Source organism: Sminthopsis crassicaudata, chromosome 1, assembly GCF_048593235.1.
Source record: "Sminthopsis crassicaudata isolate SCR6 chromosome 1, ASM4859323v1, whole genome shotgun sequence".
NCBI lineage: Eukaryota > Metazoa > Chordata > Mammalia > Dasyuromorphia > Dasyuridae > Sminthopsis > Sminthopsis crassicaudata.
The window spans coordinates 12,569,739-12,594,840 of NC_133617.1; the positions used below are offsets into that span (position 1 = coordinate 12,569,739).

A 25,102-nucleotide genomic window follows, 5' to 3' on the forward strand; every position below is an offset into this window, starting at 1 on the left:
CTGGTGTTTCTGCCTTATAGGACATGGACACAAGGAACCATCTCCTTTCACAAACTGAGTGGTTTAAGCTCAGAGCTAATGTAAATAGGTGGTCTTGCCTCCAACCCCTCAACATAAAGGGGGGGGGGAATTTTAAGTCCATCATTCCGATGCAGTCTCTACCTTAAAGGAAGATGTTCCAAGGGAGGTTCAGGGGCCTTGTCAAGAACCAGGGACCTTGGGAGTCCCCCAATCCAACCCTCTTCCCCACAAAAGCGGGAACCGACCTTCTGTGGGCTGAGACCTTGCGGGCTCCCTACCTGCTCACAGAGGGAACGGAAGCCCATTTCTTCCATCTGGTCCAGCTCATACGTTTCTCCCAGCATGGGATTGAATGGCTTAGCTATGCGGTTGACGGTAGTGGAGTAGGAAGACACTGAGAAGGCGGCCACGAAGCACATCTGCTCTGTGGAGTTCTCGCACTTGACGGCCTTGTCCAGCAGATCGTGGTACTCCAGGTCCTCGGTCAGTCGCTGGAGCATGGACAGAGGCTCGTTAAAATTCACCTGCAGAGAGAACGGCACAAGCTCAGCTCCGGACAAGGCTTTTGGGCTTTGCTCCTGGCTTCCTTCCCCGTGAGCGCACTCGGGAAAGTTTCCTTATTTGCAAAATAGAGACAATAACAGCACTTATGACAGGGCTCTTCTGAAGCTCAAATGGGTATGTCTCTATGTAGACAGCCAGGTAAAGGTTCGTCTATATACACATCCATGTGTATCACAGTTAGTCAGCGAGCATTTATTAAATGCTTCCTACATGTCAGATAAAACAAAGAAAGGCAAAGGAGCTTCGTCTTGAGGAGTTCCCAGTCTAAAAGGGGAGGGACAATACACAAACTACTAAGTACAAACAAACTTATATAGGATACGTTAAAATAATTGGCAGAGAGGGCAGCTGGGTGGCACAGTGGATACAGCACTGGCCCTGAGGTTCAATCTGGCCCCAGACACTCAGTGGCTGTGTGACCCTCGCTAAATCACTTAACCTCAATTAACTTAAAAAAAAATCGGCAGAGGAAAGGCCCTGGAATTACGAGGAATCCTAGGGAAGGGAAGGGAAGGAAGGCTGAGATGTGATTTACTTTGTAGCCTTTACATTTAGACACCATCCTCAACAAGAATCCATGCAGTTGCTAAGATCATAGCTTCATAGCTATGAATTTGACAACCCCTAGATTACTGATTCTTTGGTCAGTTAGCAGATGTGACACAATCCCAAATCTTGATATAAAAACAGGATCATTTCAAGCTCAGGGTTCACTCTCCCCTAAAAGCACAGCACTTACGTGGCTACAAATGCTCAGATTTTCTTACCTGACCACACTCAGCCGTGCAAACCCAAACCGTGTTCTTCATGCTCACCGTGATCCCCAATCCCCCATCCCTTCAGGTCTCTCCTGGGCTCTCTCCTCGCTCTAACTAAACCCTCCTCCCTTTGCCATTTTGATCCTTCAACCAATAAGTTCAACTATGTAATGTCTTCTACTCTCCAGTCCCTTGGCCCTTATATTGTTGAAACCCACTAGGCTTCAGTCTTGGATCACTCCCACCGCCTGCTGCCTTTGCTCCCGTATACGTGTTGAAAAATGAAACTAGGAGAAAAGCATACAGCTGTTCGGACTGGGTCCAGAACTAATTTATATTATCTAGATTCCTGGGAGCCCTTGCTGTTGTTAGGTAACCTGCCTTACCTCCATTACCACTTCTCCATCTCAACCTCCACAGTGGCTTTTTTTTTTTTAAATTGATTTTATAATTATAATTTTTTTGACAGTATATATGCATGAGTAATTTTTTTATAACATTATCCCTTGTATTCATTTTTCCAAATTTCCCCTCCCTCCCTCTACTCCCTCCCCTCGATGACAGGCAATCCCATAGATGTTAAATGTGCTACAGTATATCCTAGATACAATATATGTGTGTAAATCCAATTTTCTTGTTGCACGGTAAAAATTGGATTCAGAAGGTATAAGTAACCTGGGTAGAAAGAGACAGTAGTGCTAAAAGTTTACATTCAATACACAGTAGCTCTTTCAAGCCTTCCCAGCCCTCCACATACTTCCCACGGTTTCCTTGCTCCTTCTTCTCCCTGTGAGAATTTTGTCTCATTTTTCACTGAAAAAAATTGAGGTAATTCTCCGATTCTCCCCCTCTTTCATCATTCAAATGCCTTCTGCCCTCTCCTGCGTCGCCCTTGTTCCCCACGAGGAGACGGCTCCTCTCCCTGTCGGGGCGACCCCTCCAACATGGAGAGTCGCCGCTCCGTCTCAGCCTGGTTTCTCCAGCACGCTGCTGCTTCTCTACAATCTGGCCGTCTCTCATCTCTCATGACCCAGGCATCTTTGCCAGCTCCCCTCCCGTCTCCTCCAATTTCTGGCCAAGCTCCCAATGCTCTGTGTTGTCTTCAGACCTCATCATTCACCAGAGATGACCTTTTCTCTCTGAACTTACCAATGACCCTTCAATCACCCAGTCAGGACCAGAATTTTCTCCTGGATGCTACCTTCGCCCCAGGCGCTCTCGTTATTCTCATAGCTGTCTGACCGTTCCTCAGTCTTCTTTGCTGGATCTTCATCCAAGAAACATCGGCTAACTGCAGGCGTCCCCCAAGGCTCTGTCCCAGGCTACTTCTTGCCTCATTTGCTCCCAGGTTATCTCATCTACAAATCTGGTCAGTCTTCTTCCTGCTCTCCAGTATCACATTTCCAAACACTATTGGATATTCCAATTCTCGTCTCTATGCAGATTTATGCCCTTTATCCAGCTGCCTCTCAACCTGGCTATCCTGTAAACATCTTAAATCCACCGTGTCCAGAACTGAATTCGCTACCTTTATCCCTAAGCCCTTCCCCTTTTTCTCACTTTCCTATTACTGCTGAAGGAACCAGCACCTTCCCTGCCGCCAAGAATCGCAACCCGTCCTCCTTAATTCCTCTTTCACCCCTCCATCCAATTTGTGGTCACATCTTTCTTATTTATTGATTTTTTTTTACCTTCGAGACATTTGTCATTTGTATCTCATTTTCTCCTCTCACAGAGTTTAGCTCATCCCCTCTTTCCCGGACTATTGCCACAGCCTGCCGGTGGGTTTGCCTGAACAAATCTCAGCTGCCAAAAGGATTTCCACGTGCCGCTGCTCCCACCACGGTGTCTACGTGTTCAATAAATCACTTCCAGAATCAAATACAAAATCTGTTGTTTGGCTTTAAAAACTCTCCATAACCGGCTACTCCCCAGACCCTCCCGCTTTTCCGGTGTCATTCCTTGCATTCCTGACACGGGTCTTGCCGTTCCTTCAGAGTTCCGTCAGAGTCTCCTCTGACTCCCGGTGTTTTCCCCCTCAGGCTTCCTTAAGGGCCCAGTGAACATCTGTTTCAGGTGGGAATGAGGATCCTGATCACAGGATCAGAGAACTGTGGAACTGCAAGGAAGCTTAGAGACCAGCTATCCCAAAGCTCCCATTTTATAGACAAGGAAGCTGAGGCCAGCCAGATATTAGGGGCTTCCCCGAGGTCACAAAGACAGCAGGCTAGGACTCTCCATCACCATACTCATCACCTACATCTTTAGAGAGTTAGAACCATGCAATTCTTAAACTGTCTCTTTTCCCTCTATTTTCTTTCTTTTTTTTTTTTTTAAAGCAAATATAATTTATTGATGCTTTTTTTTTTTAAAGAAAACATCATTTCTGAAATACATATCATTCACCCCAATTCTTTTGTAGAATTAAACAAGGAATGAGGAATAAACCAACTCAGTAAAACCAAGCAGAGCCTCGGTCAAGACTGCAAGCACGGATTAAAAGTGCATGTAATGCACGAGTCCGCCATCTTTAGTCAAGGGAAGGGGCTAAGCTTGATCCAAATAATAAGAAAGTATGTCTTGTTTTCCCTTTCCATTTATATTCCTATGAGCACTGTGATCGTAGTTTTCCTGGTTCTACTGACTTCATTCTGTATCAACATATGTGAACTTTTCTAGACTTTTCTGAATTCTTCCATCAGCGTTTCCTCCGGAACAGTGATTTGCCATTTCTTTCACACCCCACAGTTTGCTTCCCCATTCTCCAAGGCGTGGGCACTGGCTTTGCCTCCATAAAAAGTAACGATGTGAACATCTGGCGGACAGCGGGACCAAAGGAAAATGAACTTTTCAGTCCCTTTCTTAACACAATCCCTAAGTGCTTTCGGGAATGGTTGCACCACTTCCCGGCTTCATCAGGGCCTGTCTTTCACAGTGATTGTCATCTTTGTCACTTTGCTGGTTTGCCCAAATGAGTCTATTATCTGCATAGACGAGAGGACTGCCTCCTCCCTTTTGCCTAACCTTGCTCGGATGACCTTAATTTAAGCTCTGGCTCTCCCGATTGCTCTGGGGGTGAGCCCCCGGGGCCTCCTTTTTAAACATGGGGGTTTCATGGATGAGCTTGGAGGTCTCATGGTCTAGTCTTGGGGAGCTCCCAGGTATTCCGAGGCAGCATGGAGGAAACCAGTGTGCCAGGGAGCGGCAGAAAAGCCCTGCCCAGATTAATGGCACAACCCTCATCAAACCGCTTGTCTCTTCATCTGCAAAATGGAGACAACCCCTGTACTTCAGGCCCCTCTCAGGGCTGGGATGGGGAAAGGACCCCTCACATCCTAGATTAGTAACACTCATCCTTATCACCAATTCACAGCCCTGGTCCCCAGACAGACTTAGGGCCACTTTTCTCTTTGAGGAGCAAACTACAAAGCTTGAAAACCATGGGGGATCCCCCAGCCGCCCCCACCGGGGCCCGCTCACATACAGGCATGGGGATCTTGGACAGCTCTTTGCCGATGCAGTTCTTCATTATGCTCCAGAGGTTAATGTTATAGTTAGGTTTGTCAGGGATGCGTGTCCTCCTCTTGACTTTGGGTGGGATGCCCACTTTGCGCGAGACGTTCCCAAACACCTGCCAAAAAATCAGAAGGAAGAGCTGGGGCCCGGGGCTTTAGCCTGAAGTGCCAGGGAGAGTGCCAGGGACATGTGCTCAGTGAGTGGTCAAAGCTCGGGTCTGGGCAGCGCCAGACATTCCGAGCCCTGGGCAGGCCTGGGACTACTGGGCCGGCCTCTCTCTCACGTCCACCAAGCTTAGCCCCCACATGTCCTGGCCTCCCCTGAGCAGGGCCAGCCTCAGGCCCATGGGGGAAGCAGCTTCTTCCCTTTTCCCAGACAGCAGCGTCCTCATTTGGAAAAGACACTGGGAAAACCCCAGAGAGTAGAGGTGTCTTTCGGTCTTCAGGCTCGAGCTGTTGCCTGGCTTCTGGCCCCCAGGCCTCCTGAGGTCTCACCCCCTGCCTGGCCCCGGGAGCCCATCCTCTCTGGCCTGGCTTACTCACATGGTCCTCAGCGTTCCACTCATCCACTGGGCTCTCCTCATTCCCACCTTCAGCAGATCTGTGGGAAACACAAAGGCGAAGTGGTATACGTAGAGCCTAGTCCGCAGTCCAAAAAGACTCAGGGGTTCCCCCAAACCCCAGTTTAAGCAGACGGTTTTTCGCCTGAGCGCCTCCAGCAAAGGCCGGCCCACAGAGCAAGCTCTTGCAGGTCCTCCCGGGGACCTGTCCAGGGGTCAGGCTTGCTAGGAGGAATGCCAAGGCTCATGCTGGGATGTGAAGTAGGTGACCCCCAAGGTCCTCTCCCCGCCTTACTCTCCAGTCTCAGGACTCCTGTATCGAGGAGCCTGCATGGAGGGACAGAGGGGCTGTGACCTGTTCTGATGGAGGGAGCGCCCACACTGCGAGGACCCAGGAACTGTGAAAGAGGGATGGACAGGGCTGTTTGCTCTTGGTCCTCTGCAGGGCACTCTCATTTTGTCCTCACTGCCTACTAGGTGATGGAGGAAGGATTACCTCCATTTTGCAGGTGAGAAATAGGGTCTTTGAGAGCCGACGGGTACCCAGCCTTTGTCCCACAAGGGGCCATGTGCCAGTGAGATGAGCCCTGCAGGTCCCTGGCCTGGGAGAGCCCTTTCTGATTCTGCTTCCTGCTGGACAGGGGACCTCAGGCACGTCACCGGCCTCTGCAATTTGGGCTGACGATTTCTAAAGGGATATCCCTCCTCCTGCCCCAAACCCTCATCTTTCTTGTTGGGACCACCATTTTCTCAGCGAATCCCTCTGGTGCCCCTGCCATATTCGGTCACTTTGCCAAGTCTAGTTCTGGCTCCCTCCTTCCAGTCCTGCCATCCCTTCCTCTCCAGTGCCCATTTAGGTCCCCATCACTCATGTTATGATGCTTCTGCCCTCTCCCCTCTCTGGCCTCTGCTTCCAAAGGCCCACAGAACCCCCCCCCCCCCAAGGGCAGCAGGCTGGCAGTGCCCTCAGCAGCCTCTGGCTCCAAAATGACTTTCACACTTGATCGCATCCCCCCGGACACACTGAAATTAGACTAAGAGGAACGCCTGAATGTCATCACCCTCATTTTACAGATAAGGAAACTGAGGCAGGCAGAAGTGAAATGACCTTTGAGAGCCTGAGGGTTCCTGAGCTCTGCCCACTGAGCCGCCCAAGGCCTATCTCACTCTTTATCTCAAAGGCCCCAGACAATGTCCCCACCACCAGGGGGCTTTCCCCGAATCCCCCATGTGAAAATGTTCTCCCCCACCATGTGCCCCTTGAGCCCTCGGCACACAGTCGGAGCCTAACAAATGGGTTCTGAAGCTTGTCTCCCAAAAGGAGATGAGAGGGGCCCCTTTGGCTCCTCACAGCAGTGGGGGCTACAGGGGGGTGACCTCTATGCAGCACCGGCCCCACTTGATCTAGACGTTAATTTTGCTGAAATGCCTTCTTTCCTTTTCTATTCTCTATTATGAGGAAGATTCACTGGGAAGGAGGAAGAAGGGGATGTAAAAAAAAGGAACACATACAGAGAAGACAAAGCCTTGTTAAACTGCAGCCCGCTCCTGGCTGGGCCTCACCACATTCTGGATAGACATCACTATTTGTAAGATGGGGAAACTGAGGCTCCACAGAGGGGAGCGGACTTCCCAGGTCCACAGCTCACAGCGGAGCTGGACTCCAACCCGGCCCTCTGGATGCCCCCAGACTTTTGGTGATGCGATGGCTCTGAGAAAGGCAAGCCTACTCCCCCAATCAGCCAGAAACAATTCCTGCTCAGGTCTCCCGACTGGGATCAAGCCTCCACCAGTGACTGAGGGGCTTTCTCTCTCCACACCTGTTTTTTTCCCCATGAGGCAATTGGGGTTAAGTGACTTGCCCAGGGTCACACAGCCAGGAAGTGTTAAGTGTCTGGGGCCATATTTGAACTCGGGTCCTCCTGACTTCAGGGCCGGTGCTCTATCCACTATGCAACCTTGTTACACCCCCCATCTACCTTTAAATCAATAGAAAATCCCTTTGCAAGCAAAGCACTGAAGTGACAATGTAAACAAAGACCGCAGGTGGATAAGACACCGAAATTCAAAGGCAAAAGGGCATGGTTAGCGGAAACCCCACAAACTGGAGAATGGGGGACCGAGTCTGGACGTCACCAGCTTTGGGACTGGGCGCAAGTCATTTTCTTGTAGCCTCAATGAGGTAACAACACTTACAGTCTCCTCTTTCCTGAGCATAAGGAAAATGCTTTGTGGGCTTGAGGGCTCCCCGGAGGAGACTGGAGCGCTAAAGGCACAGCTGGCACACCTCGTGCCCCGTGGCAGTCACAGGTGTGATTTTTAAGTGGCAAGTGTGGCTGGGCTAGAGATACCAGGAAGCCCACTTCAGGGTCACGTGCTGGAGCCACGTGGGAGCACGTCTGCCTATCAGGCCAGTCCTTGATCCCCAACCTGGGCAGGCCGGAGAGAACATGGGCAGGAGGGCACGGGCCACACAGAAGTTCCTGACCCTGAGATCCCAGCTCCAGGCTGAGGAGAGGGTCCCCTCAGAGTCCACCTGACAAGCACAGACTATCCTGCTCTGGCCTGGGAGTCTCTGAGCAGCCTCTTCCACTGTGGGAACTTTATGAAATTTCTTCCTTAGGTGGAATTGAGATCTGACCTCTGCCCCGGGCCCACCCTTTGGGGCCAGGAGGGATTTCTTTAATCTCTCCATGATGGTTCTCTAGTTCTCTGAAATGGGCTAATCTCCCTCTCCCTCTCTCTCCCATCCTTCCCAGGACAAATCTTCCCAGTTCCTACAACGCATCCCAGCCAGCAGCAGGAAGGGCTGACAACATGGCAGTGCTGGGAGGCAAGGCTGGAAAGGAAACAGGGCCCGTCCCCAAGGAGGACACGTGTCAACGGTCCAGGAATCAGGAGGACCCAAATTCTGATCTGTGACTAGCCGGGTTACTCTACACCAGCCTTCTCATTTGCGTTTATGGAACAAAACAGTGAATGAAGGCCAGGGGAGGAAAGAAGGGGGCTCTGATTCTCTGGAAAGCTAGAGCAGTCCTCAAAGCCGTCCCGGAGGGAGGCAGTCCAAGGAGTGTCGCCTCTTTCAACAGGGGAGGGAATGGGCTCCATACACTAAGTGTCAGGGCCACGACTGCCTTTGGCTCTTTGGAAGTGGAACCAAAGGGCAGGGAACTAGGGGAATGCAGAGAAGAGGAGGCTTCTTGTGGGGTTCACAGATCTGGTGCTGACGAGTGATTTGGAGTCGGGGTTTCCACCTCTCGGTGTTCTCCGATGCCCCTGTGTCCTTTGGATTTTGATTGTTTCCCTGCTCTAGAGTATTACTTTAGAGCTATATAAGGAGCTTCTGGACCCACAGACTATTTAAGGTTTAGAGACACCCCCTCCCTCAACCTCCATCCCATTTTAAACGTGAAGAAGAGTGATTGGCACTTTGGATTGGCCAATGGCATGGCCAGGACCAGGACCCAGCTGCCCCACAAGGAGCAGGGTCTTCCCTAGAAGCCTTGGGAGCCTCTGGAGCACCTGATGTTTCCCGTGCAGCTTGTGCAAGGCACCTTGGGCTGTTGGTAAAGTGACATCCCTTGTGGGCCTGGACGACGAGGGCAGACGTACCTGCTGTCTTTAGGGTCTGTGATTACTGTGATGAAAGACGAATCTTCCATGGCGTCAAAATACTCTGTATCCTCATCTTCGTCACTGATCTCCCCTGTGGCCCCTAGGAAAACGCCTCAGGTTAACCCCATGACCACCAGGCAACCTACAGCTTCAGTAAGTAATAACACAGCTTCTTGCCATGAGAACCACTGTGACAAAGGGCTCCAGCTTATCCAGGTGTCGGTAGCAGCAGATTCATGCCCAAGAGGCTTCTTCCTAACACACTGGGATAACCTGGTTGGACCGCTCCCGGGGCATCCCCTCCATCCCCGGAGTGGTGAAGATCAAAAGCACCCACTCCACCCCCCTCTCACTTCCACAGCTCCTCCATTTCCACGACCCTCTCCCTCGTGTAGTAGAGAAGCTCCGACTCGTCCTCTTTATCTGTACTTCCTTGGGTGCCTCTGGCCCCAAACTGTCCTGATTAGCAAAAGGCAGCCTAGCACTCCCCTGGTCAAGGCCTCTGTCTAATCCTAAGGGGGCCTCCCCTCCTCTTAGGGTCTGTCTTATCTAGGAGACGAGGGGGTTGGGACAGTAACTGTTCTGGCAGTCTGAGATTCAGCTCGATTACTTCCTGCTTCTTTCTTTTGTTTAAAGCTCATTTTCCCATTTTCTCTGCTGAGGCGCCCAGGGCCGGAGAACCATGGGGAGGGCCCGGAGCCAGTGGGAAGCTCACAGAATAGGATACAGAGGGCAGGGAATGGCCCTTGGTTCCCTCCAATTGACTGCCTTTTCTCCAGGCCCCGCTCCAGTGTGACTCCCACCAGCAGGGTGTGGATCTGGGACGCTCCTCCCGACTTTCAGTAGCTGATCTTGGCACCCCTTACCCAGAAGTCACTGGGATGCTTCTCCCCGGACCACCTTGGCTTGCCCTATCCTGGTCCATGTTGCCTGTTCCCACCTGGCTCTAAGCTGCCTGATGGGCTTCCCCCAGCTTCTAAAACACATTTTCTCCTGCCCTGGGCTGTTCTGTTCAGCACCAAGATCCCAGACGTCATAGCAATGGGCTATGAGGCGAGTGACCTCAGCTGTCTGGCTGCTGGAGGCCCCGCCTAAGCTCTAACGAGGTGCCTAGGATTTACTGAAGCTGAAGGGGCTGGCGTCAGCTCCAATCCTGGTAGATTCTGGGGGATTCTCCAATCTCTCTCCCTATGTGGGTCCTGGCAGCTCTTAAGAGTCAGAAACCCACTGGCCTCTATCTGTTCCTCCAAGTACTGCTCTGGACAGGACCTGGAAAGCCAGAGGCACTGGGGTGGCCCACGAGAAAACTCGACTGAGCCCCTACTTATTCTCCAGCCAAGCTGTCTGCTTTTGCTAGGCAAGCTACCTAAAAGACGGCTGTCTTTGCCTTGGGATTTTTGGGGTCTCTTTCACTCCTAACCCTAGAGGCCTAGTTTTCAAATCTGGACCACAGCTCGTGAGGTCAGTCCTCTCTGACCGAACAAGAACAGTGGCCCCGGATTCTCAGTGTGAGCCTCATTCTACGTCAGGGACAGTGACTAGTCCCCATTGGATGACAATTTCTCCAAACATCTCTTAGTGATCATGTAGACAATTTTCTTAGCAACTTGGAAAATGCAGAGAAACAAGACACGTTTCTTTCCCCTTGGATTTCTCTGGGTCTGTGTGTGTGTGTGTGTCTCTCCCTTTCTCTCTCTTATCTGCGTCTCTCCTTTCTCTGTGTGTCTCTATTTCTATCTCTCTCTCATTGTGTCTGTTCTGATTCTCTCTGCCTCTCTGTCTCTGTCTCCCTTTCTCTCTCTTATCTGCGTCTCTCCTTTCTCTGTGTGTCTCTATTTCTATCTCTCTCTCATTGTGTCTGTTCTGATTCTCTCTGCCTCTCTCTCTGTCTCTGTCTCCCTTTCTCTCTCTTATCTGCGTCTCTCCTTTCTCTGTGTGTCTCTATTTCTATCTCTCTCTCATTGTGTCTGTTCTGATTCTCTCTGCCTCTCTCTCTGTCTCTGTCTCCCTTTCTCTCTCTTATCTGCGTCTCTCCTTTCTCTGTGTGTCTCTATTTCTATCTCTCTCTCATTGTGTCTGTTCTGATTCTCTCTGCCTCTCTCTCTGTCTCTGTCTCCCTTTCTCTCTCTTATCTGCGTCTCTCCTTTCTCTGTGTGTCTCTATTTCTATCTCTGTCTCTCTCATTTTGTCTGTTTCTGTCTCTGTTTCTCTCTGCCTCTGTCTCCGTCCGTCTCTCCATACCATTTCTTATAAGTATCTCTAAACCAAGTCCAGAACTGAACCTTCTCCCTTCTCCCAAACTCCCTCAGGGCTGCCTGGGATGCTGCCATCTTCCCGTTTGTCCAGGCCCACCTCCCTCCCACTCGCCACATATCCACACCCCTGCCAAATCTTGCCATTTCTACCTTCATAACATGTCTCCTATAAACACTTTCAGGCACTATCCTAATTCAGCCTTTTAGACTCTTACCTAGACTTTTGTCCCAACTTCCCCACGCCAGTCCATCCTCCACTCAAGCTGCCAAAGTGGACCCATCCCCAGTGATTCTGGCTTCTCTTATTGGCTCCCTGTGACCGTCAGGATCAAACACAGTGTCCTGGGACATTTTTAAGGCCCTTCCACACTGGGCTCACTCTGATCTCTCCAGGCTTGGCTCCCCCTTCCCCATCCTCGACGGGCCTCCTTACTGTTCCTCAGTAAGGGCTCTGCAGCTCTCGTCTGCAGGCCGTCCCCCAGCACTCCCCTTCCTTCCCGCTGCCCTCTTGGTCCTCCTGGCTCCTGACCTGCCCGCCTGCAGGAGGCCTTTCCGAATATTCGTCTGTGTCTTGTGTGTGCTCGTCTCCGCCACCAGCCCGAGAGCCCCCCGAGGACAGGGACTGGGCTTGTGTCTTTCTTGGTGTCCCCAGGACCTGTCACATAGGGAGTGCCTGATAAATGTTTGGAGACTGACTTTCCTCTTCGTGTCTTCCCTCTGACATTCCCTCGGATTCTGTCTGTCTAGCTAGCTACATCTATCGATTGTGTTGGCACACCGTTGCGCCTCTTCAGTCATTCCAGCCACGGCTGACTCCTTGGGGCTTTTCTTGGCAGAGAGCCTGGAGGGGCCGGCCGTGGCCTTCTCCAGCTCTTTTAACAGATGAAGAGACTGAGGGACACAGGGGGAAGGAGCTTGCTCAGGCTCACCCAGCTACCAAAGATCTGAGGCTGGATCTGAACTCAGGAGGAGAAGCTTGCTGACTCCAGGCCCACCACCCACCTCCTCCTGCTGCCTGACTGCCCCCTGTACCCAGGGGCTTGCTGGTTTCCTTCCCAATTGTGAGCTCCCTGAAGACAGGGACTGGGTTTTCTTTCTAGCATCCCCAACATTCAGACCCAGAGCACAGCAGGCTCAACTCAAGATTGTCCCCCTCCGTCCCCCCAGTACCTCCCTATGGCCGTTCCTTTCTGCACTTCTCTATCTCAAACCTGGAGCTTGCTCCCTCACGCCTTCCTTGGACTCTGATAATGAGGCTGCCCCTCTCGTGCCTTCTCCAGCACGATACCTCCCCCTCATCTCCCCCCACTCACCCAGGATCTTTTACCTGCCTTATCTGTGGGCTTCAGGACCATATCCTCAAGCATACCTCCTCCTCCCCTCACACTGTCTCATCTCCTCTCCCACTCTCATTCTATCTCTCCATTTCTCTTCTCCCTCCCTTCTTAGTGTCTCTGTTTGTGTCTCTTTGCTGATCTTGCCTGTTTCTTTTCCCTCCCTCCCTTCACCTCTCTCTCTTTCATCCTTTGTCTGTTTCTCTCTGTCTGTCCCTCCATGTATGTTTCTCTCCTCTCCCTCTATCTCTCTCATTCTGTGTCTCTCATTCTGTCTTCTCTCTCTGTCCTTCTCTGTCTCCATTTTCTCCTAAACTCTTGAAACAGCTGTTGTCACTCATTTCCCCCACTTCCTTTCTTCCCATTCTCTTCGTAACCCTCTGCGGTTTTGGTACTGACACTGCCCTCCTTAATGGCTAATTCTGATGCTCTCTTTTTGTCCCTCATCTTCTCTGCTGCTCCCCACATTGTCGAACATCCTCTCCTCCTGTCGACTCCTCCCTTTTCATGACTCTGGTCCCTCCTGGCTCTCCTCCTACCTGTCTGACTGTTCCTCAGCCTCCTTGGCTGGCTCTCCTCCTCCTCCTCCTCCTCCTCATCCCCAAGACTCTTTTAGACCCCCTTCTTTCTGTGACTTCATCAGCTCTTATCATTTTTATGCAGCTGACTCTCCCAAACTTTCTTATTTTTGTCAAAAATATCCCTATTCTTCCAGTTCCCCAATTTTGTAACCTCAGTATTATCTTCGGCTGCTCACTCTCCCTGAAACCCCCCTTAACCCTCATGGAGAGGACCCCCCCAAATCCTCTCACTTGTCAAATCTTACTATTTTAAACTCTACTGCCTCCCTTGATCTGAGCCCCTTATTTCAAGGTCCTTCTCACTCCTCACCTAGCTGAGTTCAAGGACCTCCTAAATGATCTGAGTCAAATATCTCCCCTCTCTAGTGACCAGAGTGCAGAAACCACTGAGCAATCCATCCTCCAACTTCATAAATGCTGGCAATGCCCTATTGCCGGGTGGCATTTTAAAGGCTTTATTACTGGAAGCCAAAAGGTCTTTCCAGCCTCATTTTATTTCCCCTTGCAGCCCTGGGATTCTCACAAACCGGTTCTGTGTTCCTCTTCCTTGGCGCTCTGGGCCCGGCTGTTGCCTTTGCCTAGAATATCCTCATTCCTCACCTAAACCTAATAGAATTCCTCTCCCTTCAAGACAAACTGAAAGGATGACCTTCTCAGTGAAGCTTTTCCTGAATCGCCCTCCCCCAAATAATGGCAAGCTCCTCCCCAACTATCTTATATTCAACAACTTTGCATTGATTTGTATGTGCTCTTTGTATACAAAATGATTTTTATATTACATATTTACTCTGAGATGTAAATGTCTTCCTGGCTAGAATATAAGCTCTTTGAGAAGAAAAGTTATTTCACATTTTATATCTATGCCCCTAACCCAGCGTCGGGCACACAGCAGGTGCTTAATCAATGTTAAAAGTGGCTGGTTTGCACAGTGGCATCAGTAAGACCCGAGTTCTGCTGTCTACGTAGTTGCTGGGTGACCTGAGTCATCAAACCCCCGTTTGCCTTAGTTCTAAGGGCCTAAGAAAAGCCCCAAACAGTCTCTGCCTTGAAGGAGCTAAATAAGAACAAAGCAGCTGTGTCACGGGGGCAACGGAGGGGAGGTGGAGCACCCCGCGAGGCGGTGCGGAGCATGAAGCCCAAACGGCCGCCCGTGGCAGGAATCGCTCCCTCACCTTCTCTGATGGGGCTCACTGGGTCTCTGCTGGACACATGCAGGAGCTAGTTGGAAGTGCTCATCCTGATCTAAAATTGAGGTCTTCTGGGCCAGGTGACCAATCAGAAGGGAAGGTAACTCCTGTAGAATCTCAGAAAGAAGAGAGCCTACAGGAGCACAGGTGGAGTCGAAGGAGGCGCTGGGGAAAGAAATGAGGAAATCCTGTTTCAATAGTGAGAGAAGGTACCACTGATGAATGCCCCCATGGAAGGAGAGAGAGAGACACGACAGGAGGGCATCAGAATCTCACAAAGGCTATGGGTTTTGAGAGAGAACGCTCAGTCTCTTCAGGAGAAGGGGAATCGGGGCTCTGAGGGGCAGCTGCCTCTCAGGAGACTGGGAGGGCACAGACTCACAGTGGAATTTTCAAGGCATGTGGCAGTGGTAAGGGCAATGAGGAGCTGCACAATCCGGAAAAAAGGCAAACTCCAGTCTTGAGGCTCTGTCCTCTCTAAAACTCAGAACTGATATGTCTAACTAAGACTTAGGAGACCGGAGGGCAAAATTTATAAAGCAATAATATAGAAACTGTTTAGAAGGAGGAACCCAAAATAGCTCTCACAGAAGCTTTTATTCTATGAGAAACGCAAACAATAAGGATGGGTTCAATAAGTATAATTAAAATGACCCAAAGAATAAAAGGCTAGTATAGAAAGAGAACATAAGCAATGAAGATTAGAATGTGGGAGAGAAATCTTTTTTTAGGAAAAAGGCAAAAAGGAGAAATATGAATTACTCATGAATTGGCTGAACCGGGCTAATAAAAATGATAATACTACCTAAATTAATTTGCTTATTTAGTGCCACATCAATCAAACTACCAAAGGATTATTTTGTAGAGTTAGAAAAAAAAATTAAGATTCTTTTGGAGAAACAAAAAATCAAAAATATCAAGGGAATGAATGGGGAAAAAAGTGGGGCCCAGCAGTACCAGATCTCAAACTATACCACAAAATCAAAACTGTCAAAGTAATGTAGGTATTGGATTAGATATAAAAGACTTAGTCAGTAGAACAGATTTAGATGATACCATACACAGAAGAAAAAGAGAACAGCAGCCTAGAGTTTGATTAATCCCCAAATCCCAGATGTTGGGGCAAGAACTTACTTGATTCAGTAAAAATTATTGGGAAAAGTGGAAAATAACCTGGCAAAGATTAGATATAGATCAACATTTCACATTCTATATCAAGAGAAGCTCCAAATAGATATGAGGTAGACAGAAAGAAAGACATAAACAAATTAGAGGAGCATGGAAGACATTATCTGACTGTCAGGTCTATGGATAAAATAAAATTCATGATTAAACAAGACAAAGAGATTCACAGGAAGGAAAATGAACAATTCTGATTACATAAAAATAAGAGAAGTTTTGAAAAAAGCTAAGTGGAAATAAGAAATTGGAAAATTTCTCTGTACTTTCTCTGAGAAAGTTCTTACTTTGAAAATATAGAGGGAGTTCATTCAAATATAACAATAAGAGCCATTTCCCAAGTGGTAAGTGGTCAAAGGATATAAACAGGCAGTTTTCAGAGGAAAGAGTTCCAAAGTATCAATAGGGTGGAAAAATTATGATTGTGATTTTTATAATTATCAAGATGTATAATGAAGGTACTAATAATTTAGATTTCTCAGAGCTGCCTTTTCTGGCTTGGGAGTCAGCCTTACAATGCATTTTGAAATGAAATAAACTTTGACAACACTCTTCTGTATAGTATATTAAGTGAATTGAGTCAAAGATGATAGAATCTGTTCCCATCACAGAACTCTGGTCTTATCCCACCAAGCAATGCCCCTCGTGATCTGAAACTATCTCTTATCAATTGTTCCCACGGAACTGGAGAACGCCCATATGGTCTTGCAAAACCAGGGATGGGAAATCACCAAGGCCCTGAAAGTGACTGTATTGTGATCCATCTTCCCTCTCTTTTCCCACTTATGATTTGTGTATGAACTCTCTACCTTTCCTGCCACCGGTCTCCTGCCCAGGAGAATTTTCAGTTTACAAACTGTATTCCTCTCTCTGAAAGTGATTAATTAGCTGCTATGAGATCTCTAAAATCTGCCTCTACCTGCTTTGTGTGGCTCTAACTATTCACAGTTTAGAGATTGAGACAGTAAAATTCTGTTAACATTAATTGGTGACAGTTTTAAGGAGTAAACTCTCCAGTACATGAGAGAGGGGAACTAGGTACCACTGGACCTTTTTTTCTGAGTCTTATTCCTTTGTCTGGCAAGTTCAAGGCTCCAACTCTCCCTCCATAATTGGCCCAGTCTTTGATCAGGCCTGCCTTTCATTGTGAAGACTGTCCTGGGAATTTTTCTTGATCCGGATTATTCTGTAATTTTGTTTTTGTAGCGGAATCAGCTTTTGCCTGTGTCTTTCCTCTTTGATAAATGCATATCTGGCTAAGGACTGCAGGGTTACTTGGTATGAGGAAACTGCTCACATGATTTTGTATGTGATTGAAAGTGGCTGAAATTAAGAGTTTAATTATACACCTGGTCAGTTATGAAATGTTTACTCGTATAATTTAAGTAGATTGCTAGCAGAGTATCTGTATTTGTACATTTGCACCATCATTTTCCTTTGTAGTATATTTATATTTCTGCATTGTGGGTACTTCTTATGTTGTGGTAATATCTTTGAGTGTTCATCTTTGGAATGGGACAGATGCGTGGTAAAGGCAAAAGAGAGGTTGAGGCAGTTCTCAACAGCTCGCCTCCAGAACGAACGTGGGTCTTCCAAATGTATAATAAATACGGTTCTGACTGTCCCTCATCTTGCCAGGATTGGGCTGGTTTTGACTAGAGATACCCCCAAACTTTGATGGCCTCGTTGGGGCACCTTTGGTGAGATCAAATTAGAGCATTTAAGGCAGAAACTGAAGAATAAGGAAATAGCCTCTTAAATGGGACAGCTATAATAAAGGGTACTCAGAGGCAAAGGAAAGAGACCATTGGTCTGAATTAAAATCATTGAAAGGTTTAAATCATTTGAAAATCTCCTTAACAACCCCAAACTCCCCAATTACCTAAACTATATCCACCTTTACCGAAAGACTCTACCCAGTTTCTATGTTCTTTTTCAAGATACAAGGCAAAATTTGTGTAGGGAAAAACCTGAGGACAATGGCTTGGTTAGAAGCGATAGCTTCAAGCCCTGGAAGGAGGGAGAACTCCAAGCCGTTGCCAAAGAGTATCCCGGCCCCAGGGATCTAGATCTGTATTAACTCATGGTTGTTTTGGTTAGACTTGCCCAAACTTTTGATGCCATTTCCGGTCTCAAACATGACCGTGCCGTGGGCTAAGTTCAATTTCTTTCCTACTTTTTAAATAATCTTCATCTACCCACCTCTAAACAAACTTAAGCTATTTCTGACATTGGGTTCCTCCTTAAGATGTGGCATGGCTGGCAATTACTCTGGCAGAAGAGGATATAAAAGGGAACTTAGGGAAGCAAAAAGAAACTTTTTCTTTGCAACCCTTCTGCAGCCACAGTAGCCCATCCATACCTTATAGTTCTTTCTCTTTGCTGCCCGCCCCCCAAATCAAAATCAATCAGGCCAGAAGTTTGTTTTACTTGTGGAAAAGCTGGCCACTGGAGGAAAAAATGTAAAAAGCAGGGCTGGAGTAGATATTGGAGAGAAAAAAAGAAAAGGCAAACCAGAAACCATTCAGGGATGTTCCCTTTACTACCCAAATTGAAAATAGAAAAAACCACAGAAAATAAAAATTTTAAATCTAATGAATAAAAAAGTTGAAGAGGAGGAATGAGAGATTTTACTTGACTAATTGAAGGGAAAAAAGAGAAAAATAAATAATTAGATTAAAAGCAAGAAAGACAAGGATCTAATGAATGAAAAAACAAATCCACACAACTCTAAAACTAAGGAAAGAAGCAGCAAACAAGGAGGGAGAAGTAGGAGCTTAAGAGTGAGGGGAAGAAAGCTGATGGCAAGAGAGCTGCCTTAAATACAGTTAAGCTAAAGTAACTGAAGAGAAATGGTATTGTCTTTAATAACACCTAATAAAAGCTAGCATTTAAAGAGGGCCTACTATGTGCTGAGTGCAGTAGAATTATTACTTCATTTGATTCTCACAACCACCTGGGGAGGGGGGTGCTATTATTATCAACATTTTAACAACTGAGGAAACTAAAGTAAGCAGAGATAAACTGACATGCTCAGGGTTCTAGAGCTAACAAAAGGGGAATTGGAAGTCAGATCATCCTGACTCCAGGCCCTGCATGGAAAGAAGGGAAAGAAAAATCCTGATCTGGAAAGCCATTATCAGAGACAGATGGAGAAAATATTAACTTAACTCTTGTAATTTTAAATGAGGATGGATTACACATCCAATAAGATGAGATAAACAGTGGGACATCGGCTGGGAAAATAAAACCCCACAAGCTGCTGCTTTAAAGGAGGACATTTAAGAACAAGACATGCTTTTGCAGATATTCTGTTGTGTCTGATTCTTCATGTCCTTGTCTGGGGTTTTCTTGGCAGAGACCCTGGAGAGCTCTGCCATTTCTTCTCCAGATCATTTTACAAATGAAGAAACTGAGGCAGGCAGGATGAAATGACTTGGCCAGGGTCACCCAGCTAGAGTTACAGACCCCTTTTGAATTCTGGGCCTCTCAACTCCAGAGCCACAGATTTAGCTGTTGTGGCACCTGGTGGTCGCACCAGACACACCCAAATAAAAATGAGATGCTGGAAGAGAAACTTTAGCTCTTCATGACTTCCATCTTTAAGCTTCTTTTTGTTCTTTGGGGAAGGCTGAGGAGTCATTTCTGTAAAGACACCTGTACGATGGGACACGAGCCTGTAGCAATCCTGTTCCCTTGGTTTCTCACTTCCTGAGCTAGTGTGCTCGATCACACTCTCAAGGCTGGCCATCTTCCTGGAGACATCTTGTCAAGGTCCTTCCTAAGATGCTGTTCCCAATTTGGGCTTCAAACTGCTTAGGACAGAAGGGGGCGGGAAGATGACTTGGCTGGCTCAGAAGGCATCGCTAGGGCCTGATGAGAAAGCCTGGGCAGGAAAGAGCGGCTTTTGAAAAGAAGTAAAGTCGTAATGGAAACATGTGCTTAAGAACATTGTGTCTGAACCTGGGATTTGGCTTTTGGGGCCACAGCTTAAAGTCCAGAAATGAATAGTTTTGTGGCCAGCCCCGGAGGCTGTATAATAAATCGGGCAAAAACAGATGAATGTGTGAACTGCAGATCTAACCAAAAAGGCTTTAAAGTGATGGAGGGAGAAATGGCCAAGCTGGATTCCATGGAGAGGAGCTACACATAAGAGGGTGTTTATGGACACATAAAAGACAAAATCCAAGAAAAGTTCAGCAATAAAACACTAGGCCTCAGACAGAATCTCTAAATTCAACTGCACAAAAAGAAGTGAATTAGATCTCCTGGGGTCAGGAGGGAAATCAGACCTCTGAGGTATCACGGAGGCACACCTCATAACCAAAGGTATCCACCTGCTAACTGGAAAAGGATTCTGGGAAGGTAGAGATAAGCATGTGAAAAGCCTGTGATTTGGTTTCTCTGAGCATTCCCTTCACCAATGCAGGTAACAACCTATCTACAATTTAATGGGAGATCTAAAAATTTAGCTTGTGAAGATTAACAGAAAAACAGAAGCAATCTTGTAATGGGCGTATACCACAGACCGCTTAGGCAGAAGGGAGAAATTGATGAGTGTGGGAAACAGCTTACAGATCTGCTGTGGACACTTGATAGAATAATAATGGGGGACTTGATAGAGTAATAAGGGGTTACCTGGGACTCATTTTTTTTTTGCCAAAAGATATATTTTTAGGGATTTCATACTTTAAGAAGTAAAAATCATCAAGGAAAATTTTATTTCTGGACATGATTTTGACCACTATGGAGAAGGTGATTTGTGTTAAATGTCTGATGAGTAGAATATTTTTATATTTCAAAGATAGCTACACATATGGACAGAAATAAGATACTTCAGCAGGGCATACCAAAGGTACCAGAGATAATTAAGTGACTCGTGTTTTCCAATCGATATTTATCTAGTAAGAGCAGAGTCTGACACTTAGGCACTGCAAACCAAGGGTTAAGATAAAAACATCCCCAGTGCTAAGTGGCAGGCACTGGGATGCCCTTCTGGCGGTGGCCAGTGTCCCGCAGAATTGGGATGCTGCAGCCAGCTTCTAAGTTTTCCAGAGTCATTTTCATGAACTGGAGGCAGCAGCATTAGAATGAGAATCCCAGACCCCGGGGCGTGAGAGTCTGGCATGCTGGCTACCCCATTCCCAGAAGTGGTCTCCACCTGAGCATTCTGACAGGAGGCAGCTTCCTGTCTTCCAAGGCAGCCCCTTACGTGGATGAAGAGCTCAGTGTTAAAAAGTTGTTCTCTCTGCACTAGCACCCGCCCCCTCCCTTTCATTTCCCCCCATCCGGAATCACTCCCGACACTAGGTGTTTGGTCTCCCATTCCTGAAAGATTCTGTGGTATTCTCCACCCCCTACGGAGAATGGAAGCTGCCGGTGGGCAGGGACTATTCTGATTTTGCCTCTGACTTGCATTCTGCCCTCTGAGGCTAAAGCGTGCAAGCCCAGGCCTTCTTCGGCATCTTGTTTCCTCCCCAGGCTTCTCTTAGGATCACAAAGCTCACAAGAGGTCAGAGGTGAGCGAGCTCAACCCTGTGCTTTGACCAGAGAAGACACTTGGAGCTTCCTGGGGCCTTGCAGGGAGGACCAGAACCCACCAGCCCTCCTCCTCCTACAGCCGCCTTCTGTCCCCATCCCCCACAAATCTTCCAGGCATAACATTGTCAGGTTCTGTAAGGGAAACAAGGATGATGACAGCAAGAGTGACATCACTTCAGAGTCCAGGGCTGGTCCAGCCCTAGGGGGACAGGTGATGGCAACATGGGAAGGAGACGGCCCCCACAGGGCAGGGAGAGGAAAGCTGAGTGCATCTGTCCAGTGGCCCTCCCAGGACCCCACCCCTGCCTCCAGCCCTGGCAGGGGGCACACTCACCCTGGGTGAGGTTTTCAGACTGGGGGTTGGCGGGGGCTCCTCGGCAGGCACGTTCCAGGCTGTTATGCTGTCTGGCTAACTGTTCGATGGTCTCTTCCAGGCGGATCCTTTGCTCCTGCTCATATTGTAGGGCTCTTTGCCATTTCCGACTGTGTATTTCTGCTAGTTCCAAGAAGTCCCGACAAGCCTAAGAGAAGAATCCCCCCATGTTAGCCAGGCCTGGCACTGGGACACTGCACTCTGGCCCCCCGGGACGCGGGCAGCATGGGGATGGAAGGGGGTGGGATCAGCTCGCTACTTACCATCTTCAGTTTCCTTAGGTGTAAAAACAAGAGTTGGGTTAGGGGCCCTGACGGCCCATTCTAGTTCTAATTATCTCATTTGCTCCTCACAACAGCCAGTAGGACACACAACATTTGGTAAGCTTCAAAGGGCGGCAAAACAAGCTCCGCATCCTTGAGCATCCTTAGTACTTCTAATGTAATGCCAGGATCAGGTCACCCCCTTTTTTCTGAGGCAACCCCAGTGCCTCTTGCATAAAGCTGGGACCCGCAGCCCTGAGAGCCCTCCCTCTCACTCCCAAGAGCATCCATTGCTTCTACTCTCTCACACAGGGCTCCAAGTGCAGCACCCCTCCCACATTTTCATTAATGGGCCAATCAGAAGCACTGATTAGCCAATTGCCTGTTGGGTGCAGAGGAAAACTGCTCATCAAAATGAGCAGCAGGGAGCAGGTACATGCAAACTTATGTCAGACATAAACAGAAAGTGAATCAGTGCAAGGTGGTGTGGGAGGGAGGGCCCAGGGTGGAGGAAACCAGGAAAGGCTATTTTATTATATATACTATATAATTTATATATTATATGTATGATATATATGGGTATAACAAAATATATATACATTTACTATATATACTATATAAATAGTATACTATAACATTATATAATATTATTGTAAAAAATTGTTCCCTCTGTCTCTGTTCCTACAACTCTTCCCAGGTTTTTTTGAAACGTCATCACTTCTTATAGTACAATATTATTCTAACATATTCATATACTGCATCTGTATCTTGTTCATTCACTCCCAAACTGATGGGCATCCCTTCATTTTCACAATTCTTTGCTATCACAAAAAGAGCTGAGATAACTATTTTTGTACGGCTAAGTTTCTTTTTTCTTTGGATTATACATGCAGCAGCAATATTGCTGGGTCAAAGGTTATGTACAATTTGATAGCTTTTGGGGTATAATTTCAAACTGTTTTCTAGGACATTTGGATTTGTTTACAGCTCCAACAACAGTAATGTTGTCATTCTCCTTAATCTTGGTCAATCTGATAAGTGTGAGATGTTATGTCACAGTTGTTTTAATTTGCATTACTTCAGTTATTAGTGATTCAGAGCAGTTTTCCACATGGCTAATGATGGCTTTGATTTCTTGCTCTGAAAATAGCTATTTTTATCCTTTGACCATCTGTCAGTTAGGTAATGGTTCTTCTTGTAAATTTGACTCAAGTTTTGATAAGCTTACAAATGACTCATCAGAGAAACAAAGTTCCCTGGCTCCCTTTCCATTTCATTAATTTTAGTTGGATTGATTTTGTTGTGTGTAAACTTTTAAAAATTCTTTATAATCAAAACGGTCCATTTTACCTGTCCTCCTATGAACTTCCTATCTTGTTTGGTCTGAACTCTTCTCCTGCCCATAGATCCGACAGTTAATTTCTTCTACCCTGATGATTTGCTTATATCACCCTTTACATTTCGCCCTTCTGACTTATCTCGATACAGTCAATCCTCAACATTAGCATGTTTAATTTTAGTGACTTTGAGCATTTGTGTGTCTTTATTAATAATCTTAATTTTCATTTTTATACTGGTAACCGTGCACATTGGTTGTATAATGTATAATAAATATGTATAATAATATGTAATAATGTATGTATAATAAATAGATAAAAAAGAAGGAATGAGGCATGCAAGTTTGTGAAATGGTTGGTAATCTACCAAGTGCTTTGCTGACCTACTTCTACAGAGCTCTCTGTGCATTCCCTGTGTCAGTCTCAGCATTTTCTGATAGCAGCAACTAAAAATCTCAGAAATATTCCCTTTGGTTTTCAAAGAGTAGCTAAGGTACAGAACATTGTTTGAAATCTAATATTTTTTGTTATGTTAGCATTAGAGGTCACAGAATTCTAGGAAATTATTAGGGAGAAAAATGTTTTCCATAATACCAATTTTATTTTGTGTACTGCTATATGGATTATTTTATGATAACTGTGTTAGGTTATATACTATCAGAATTAACATTTTGTTATAAAGAACTGTACACAGAAGAAACCTAACCCCCAGTTTCTCAGAGATTCAATGTATTGATGTTTAAATTTTTGACTTGTGTGGTTTTCTAAGATGGTTTCTCACTCCACAAAAGTTGAAGATTGACTGTATATAGTATATACTTAATGTCTTCTAGATTACTTTCTATTATTCCCAACAATTTTTGTTAGTGAATTCTTATCCCATTAATAGAGATCCCTTTGTTTATACCCAGTATACTGGGTTACTGTATGTATTTGCTTTTGTGTGATGCATAACTAATCTGCTATACTGATCAGCCTTTCTATTTCTTTACTAGTTCTAAATTGTTTTGATGATTAGAGTTTTGTAGTATAGTTTGGAAACTGATATTGTTAGGTGCTTTTCTTTCCATCTTTTTTTTCCCATCACTTCCCTTAATATTCTTAAAGTTTTGTTTCACTGAACAAATTTTGTTATTTCTTCTAGCACAACAAAATCATTTTTGGTAGTTAAGATTGGTATGATCCTGAATAAGTAAGCTGATTTAGATAATATTCTAATTCTATCATATTGGCTTGGCCTACCCATGGGCAATTGTTTCTTCAATCATTTAGTTCTATATCTGTGTGATAGTTTTATATAACAGTTGATTTAGTTGTTGTGTTTGTCTTGGCATGCAGACTCCCAAGTATTTTATATATCTGTATTTACTTTAAGTGGAATTTATCTTTTCCCATTCAAGTTTATTGGAAATATATATATTAATATTGATGATTGGGTGGGTTTATTTTATAACCTGTAACTTTGCTGAATTTGTACATGTTTTTGATAAGCTTTTTTTTAGTTGACTCTAAGGTTCTCTGAGTAAAGCACTTTATCATCTACACAAAGTGATAATTTTATTTATTATCTGTGCTAATTATTTCATTGTCTTTTTTTTGTCTTATTGCTATAGCTAGCAGTTCTAGCACAATACTTAATAGTAATGGTGATCATGGACATCTTTGCTTCACCTTTGTTAATGCTAAAAGACTTCTAGTTTATCCTTATTTCAGATAATGCTTGCTATTGATTGTAGATAGATACTATTTAAGAAAGGTTCCATTTTTTCTGTGCTTTTTATATTTTTTAAAATGCAAATGGGTGTTACATTTTATCAAAATATTATTCTGCATCTAGTGAAACAATTATATGATTTTTGTTATTGATATGGTCAGCTATCATTATGATTTTCCTAATATTGAACCAGAACTGCCTGTGAGGTGTAAATCCACTTTGGACATAACATATTGTGACATATTGCTGTAATCTCCCTGTATTTGATTTAAATTTTCATTTATGACTTGTAAAATTTATTTTTC

The 25,102-nt window shown here is 46.2% G+C and overlaps 1 protein-coding gene across 15 annotated transcripts in view; it reads right to left on the reverse strand.

Annotated features, from left to right (window-relative positions):
• The window catches only part of OSBP2 (oxysterol binding protein 2), a 249,736-nt gene that overhangs the window by 13,212 nt on the left and 211,422 nt on the right, over nt 1–25,102 (reverse strand). For 10 of the 15 annotated variants that reach the window (XM_074293706.1, XM_074293731.1, XM_074293676.1 and 7 more), the window contains 6 exons: nt 21,445–21,631; nt 11,818–11,943; nt 9,031–9,133; nt 5,402–5,459; nt 4,828–4,974; nt 300–545 (listed from right to left, as the gene is read on the reverse strand). In XM_074293706.1, the coding sequence (XP_074149807.1) occupies nt 300–545; nt 4,828–4,974; nt 5,402–5,459; nt 9,031–9,133; nt 11,818–11,943; nt 21,445–21,631 (867 nt within the window). The remainder of the gene's footprint in view (nt 1–299; nt 546–4,827; nt 4,975–5,401; nt 5,460–9,030; nt 9,134–11,817; nt 11,944–21,444; nt 21,632–25,102) is intronic. The other 5 variants (XM_074293686.1, XM_074293695.1, XM_074293766.1 and 2 more) reach the window with 1 other exon arrangement.